The 5,000-nt window shown below is 33.6% G+C and overlaps 1 protein-coding gene across 1 annotated transcript in view; it reads right to left on the bottom strand.

Annotated features, from left to right (window-relative positions):
• Positions 1 to 5,000, bottom strand: part of LOC125037734 (zinc transporter 1-like) — a gene marked incomplete in the record, with an annotated part of 46,410 nt that overhangs the window by 10,215 nt on the left and 31,195 nt on the right. Inside the window, 4 exon segments of the mRNA XM_047630926.1 lie at positions 3,624 to 3,843; positions 4,418 to 4,527; positions 4,635 to 4,810; positions 4,946 to 5,000. The exon segment at positions 4,946 to 5,000 is cut by the window's right edge and continues 200 nt beyond it. Of these exon segments, the coding sequence (XP_047486882.1) occupies positions 3,624 to 3,843; positions 4,418 to 4,527; positions 4,635 to 4,810; positions 4,946 to 5,000 (561 nt within the window).

Below are 5,000 nucleotides of genomic sequence, written 5' to 3'. Positions count from 1 at the left end.
CTAGTGCCTATATTTTAGGCTATGTGCTGGCAAACTATCTAGATCCAAGGGGCTAATAGCATTAGAAAAAAAAAAAATAATCCCAAACTCAAGGAAAGGGGAAATGAGATCATGTAGGCCTACTAAAAGGCTCCTCGGTGGCTGAACATTTGTGGAGCCAACACAGTGGATAGTATCTGTACCCAGTAGCAATAGGTTAACAGCCATGGTGGATATCTAGTCCCCACTCTTTATTTAACAACCAAACTGGAAAGCTTAATTCTGGCTAGTTCCTCAACCTATTAGAAGAAATTATGCCAGATTAAACCATAGTAATTCTCCCTTTCATCTTTTAACAAAAACTTAGAAGTGCATTATTTTTATGTTTTAGAGTGCCTTATTTTTGTACTGTTTGTATTTGGATTCCTAAATAGGTGTCAATGTTTATATAACAAAATAATAACAATATCAGGAAATTCCAACTTCAGAAAATCAACAGCATCTTAATACTAGTTCCATGAAGTGTGATGTTTCCATATTATTGGTTTTATTTTTGAACATCACCTAAGTGTTTCCTGCACATGAAGGTCAATATCAGAGAAAAGACCATTCAAATGTAAACACAAAGTCTCTACAGGTATTAATTCAGCCATAATATGTACCACACAACGAGACTCTTATATTATAAGTACTATGTTATTGTTAATGTTATGCCTGTAGTATTTTAAACCAAATTTCTGCTGATTGAGAAATAACTTCTCTAGATTAATTCCATATCTTAATTTTCACATATGCACACACACACACATACAAACACAATCCTAAAAAAAGTGTACTTCAATGTTCTATGCCTAAATGTTTCCCACAGAAATATTTTTTCAGATAGGGATTTTTTCACTCATTTTTCTTTGTAGACAAAAGATAAACAGGTATCCTTAATATCAAGCAGATGACAATGTAGCATCCACTAAAATATCACTGAAAGAAATCAGAAGTACAGTGTGCTGTTAATATTTGCACAATTTCTTCTTCTTTTTTTTTGGCTTATCATTATGATTAAAAATATATATATGAAATGAAAAAAGGTTTTTAAAATGTTAATATCACAAATACAGCAAATGTGTTAAACAAGCAAGCCATATTTCCAATTAAGTAGAAAAGCAACACATCCAAATCTGCAGGGTTAGTGTTCAAGCTACCAATTTTTAGTAAAATGAAGCCATCATGCAGCTTGGTCAGTAAATATATGACTGACCCATCAGTCTTGAGTTAAACTTTCACATGTAAAGTACTTGTTTTTTCAGTCATATTCATTACCTGGAATATATCCACTATTCAAATTTTCTTGGCATGTCTTCTATCTTTCATACTGTAAAAAGCACATGTAGGATCATGTATTTGATATTCCCGTAATCTGGAAGATTTGCTGAAAATTACGACCTCATAATACACACAGCTTCATAGCCCAGTTAGGCTATACCTTGGTAAATCATTTTCCATACATAAAGGATCAGTTGAAAAATAAGTTGGATATATATGGATAACTGAAACATAGTGCATTCTTATCACTATCTAGCATGTGAATAACCAAGAATAAAAATGAAACAGATACATGAGTACATCAAAATCATCACAGATAGAGAAGAGGGTAAATAAATCAAGCTTACAATAACAATGAAAAGTTTGGAAAAAGTCAAAGGAGTTAATGTCTTATTTATCCTCATGTATTAACTGCATAACAGTTTATGTATCACAATTAATATAAAATTTATATTTACACAGGCTACTAAAATAAATTGTTAGTAACACGATGTTAGTTTACATTTAAATACCACTAACACTGACATATTCATCAAAATAAAAAGAACCTAATCATAGACAAATCAAAATTTCTAATTTGATGATGATGATGATAATAAAAAAAAGAAAAAAAGGATCTACAAATTACTGACAAACACAGAAACTGGTATGTTAACCCAATGAGCGCGGGTGACAAGACTACAATGCCATGCCCACTGTAATAAAAGTTTTATCTATTGTCTTTACACACAGATGGCTCTACGAGTGCTTAGTCATCAGGTATTAGTCTTACCTATCTCATCTGTTTAGCTTTTATTTTATTTTTTTGAGAGCTTCACTTCTATTATTTTATTGTCTTTGATGTTATTAATATTTTAATAACAATTTAATAATCAAAATATCAATAAGAATGATAACAACTTCAATATTAATAGTAGTGGAAAGAAAACCGCATTTTCCCACCAATTCAAGGAATGGGGAAATCAGGATCAGTCACTAGGGCCAACTAATGACTCCTCGCTGCCAAGCACATGTGGAGCCATCTGTATGTAACAAAACTCACTAAAATCTAAAGGGGACAGTACATAAACCCACTGACATTGGGTTAAAGAAGTATTACTTGTAAATCAATAAATGAGACTGATCATTTCTTGTTGGTAACTACACCAGATAATCTTATATTCTCTGATATGATTTGTGACCTAAGCTTGATAAACAAAAATATATTAGCAATCACAAAGACAACATACACAGGACAAACATAAAAATAACAGACACAAAGAATGACTAGTTATTAAGTAATAGATGAATCAACACAAATGTTTTCAGGACACAAATCAGAACGTACAACACATAGGGCAATGCTAGTCTATTTGTACTCAGATTTCTAAAATTGTTCAGTAATCACAGTAAAATAATTCACCAAATCAGGGAAACAATGTCAGATTCCAACACTTTCTCTAGTAAAGTTAAAATAGTCAAGCTAAAGCTTATCTTAAACAATCAAGTCATGTTAGGAGATGAAAGGCACTTTTAAAAATCTAACTGGCTAATCAAATAATTAATTTCACAATGCCTAATGATACTCTACTTATCATCTATGAGGTATTTTATTTTATCTCTAAGCACTAACACCTCCACCAGAACACAATGACCTATAGATTATTATAACTATGGATGAAACCAACAAACTAAACATTTACAAAAAAAGCATCCACATACTGACCTAATAATGATACACTGAAACTTGTGTGTATGAAATCTATGATACAAATGAGTATGAAACAAATTTTAACATATTAATGAAAGACCTTTATATAGCATGGCAAATTACTTGCTCACAATCTGACAGATGCTGGTAATTCATCTGAATCTGTATCACCCATTGCAACTGATACAGAGGATGCATAACTACTTAAATCTGAATCATCATTTCTTATTTCCCTATTCTGAGTGTTTCTTTGGTTTACGGAAGAATTTGATTCCCTGTAGGTTTCATTCAAATCAACACCACTATCTAACATTACTCTTTGTTCTTTTGTAATGTTACCTTTACTGTCTGTAATTGTATAAATCTGAGTACAATTATCCTGAGCAGAGTTTAGGTTTGAATTTACTACAGAAGCATTACAGTTATAATTATCAGCACTAGCATTATCATGAGAAGCATTATCATTAGCACCAGAGGGAGTCCACTGGGGGTAGCATGCAGAAGGAACTTTTGAAATGTCAGGCAGGCTGAAGGAAACGTTTTGTTGAAGTGGCAGGTCCTTCACAAAAGTGGAAGGGGATCCATCTTTCTTGGCATTGGTGAGCCTAAGCTCCTTGTTGGAAGCACTCTTTACCTGTTTGGAGAGACCACAGCACGTATTTGCCACACATCCGTCCTTGTCCTTGGAGGGACAGTCTAGAATACAGTCTTCTGCAGAGTCTATTGAGGCTGAGGCACCATCATCTTCATACTCCACAAACTCAGGCTGTATAGTAGTGGAATGAATGCCTTCTTCATGGAACATCTTCTTGATCTTTTCTGCTAGGACCATATAGTCCTTCAAGTTGCGACACCTGAAAGACAAGAAGTTTCACTAAAACCCAAATATTCATCTATCTATTTCTTCTCTTTAAGAAAAAAAAAATCAAGAATAACATATAACTATAAAACTAACTAATGAACTAATCAGATCATGAAACAAGTGTGCACTATGCAGATATACAAGATCTGTAATCCAAATCTAAGAATGATTTTGTATACAACTGTGATTTTGCCACAGAAAATACATTTTATATGTATATCTTCTATAGTAATATGCAGAACTATCACAAAATGACCTAATATACCCTTCTTAACTTATTTAATCATCAAGTAACACCATGATTAATTTTACTTAACATTTGGCAAGCACAAAATATTATTATATAAAAAGCTTGAACAAATGTGAAAGTTACCATCTGAGACATGTAAAAGAAAAATATTGGTTTACCTATTACAAATCTTCTGAATGTTCTGTATCTTTTCTTTAGATAGGTTTGAAAAATTGCACAAATCAACAGTGAACATATTTAGTATGATAAGATACAAACAAATCTTAATCTACATGTAAGTTACACAGTAGATTTAAGCCAGCTATCAAAATCATACCTGATATGAGCTGAGGCAATTATCCTCTCCCCTGCCAACTGCCAAACATGGAATTCATGCACAGCAAGAACACCATCAACATTTAACAACTGTTTTTGGATGCCGTCAACCTAGAAATGAATAATAATTTAATAATTAATATAACCATACCAAATCCAAATCAGGGGGTTAATTACAGCAAGCTATTCCTTCAGCCAAAAGGAGTTTCTCTCAATACCTGAATGTGAGTAGGAACTGTCTGGAGAAGGATGAGGGCCGAGTCCTTCAGGAGAGGCCACGTGCTGCATGTGATGAGGGTGACCAAGGCTAAAGATAGTGCTGGGTCAATGTATTTGGAATATTCCCAATTTGTGAGCCATACGACCAGAGCGCTGATGATCACTATTACAGAGCCTGAAATATAAAAGAATTGTCAAACGTAGTCCTGATTGCTAACCAGTAGTTTCGAAGTTGTTACCACGGTTGAGCTCGAAACTCGAAAACAAAGAGCATAATGTAAGTGACAGTGCGAGAGGACTCGAGTGTTACCTAGGGCATCCGAAAGAACGTGGAGGAAGACGCCCCTCATGTTCATCTGAGCGGA

Source organism: Penaeus chinensis, chromosome 24 (assembly GCF_019202785.1).
Source record: "Penaeus chinensis breed Huanghai No. 1 chromosome 24, ASM1920278v2, whole genome shotgun sequence".
In the NCBI taxonomy this organism is placed as follows: Eukaryota; Metazoa; Arthropoda; class Malacostraca; order Decapoda; family Penaeidae; genus Penaeus; species Penaeus chinensis.
The sequence above is the reverse complement of the archived record's forward strand: the minus strand, read 5'-3'. Positions and strand labels throughout refer to the sequence as shown.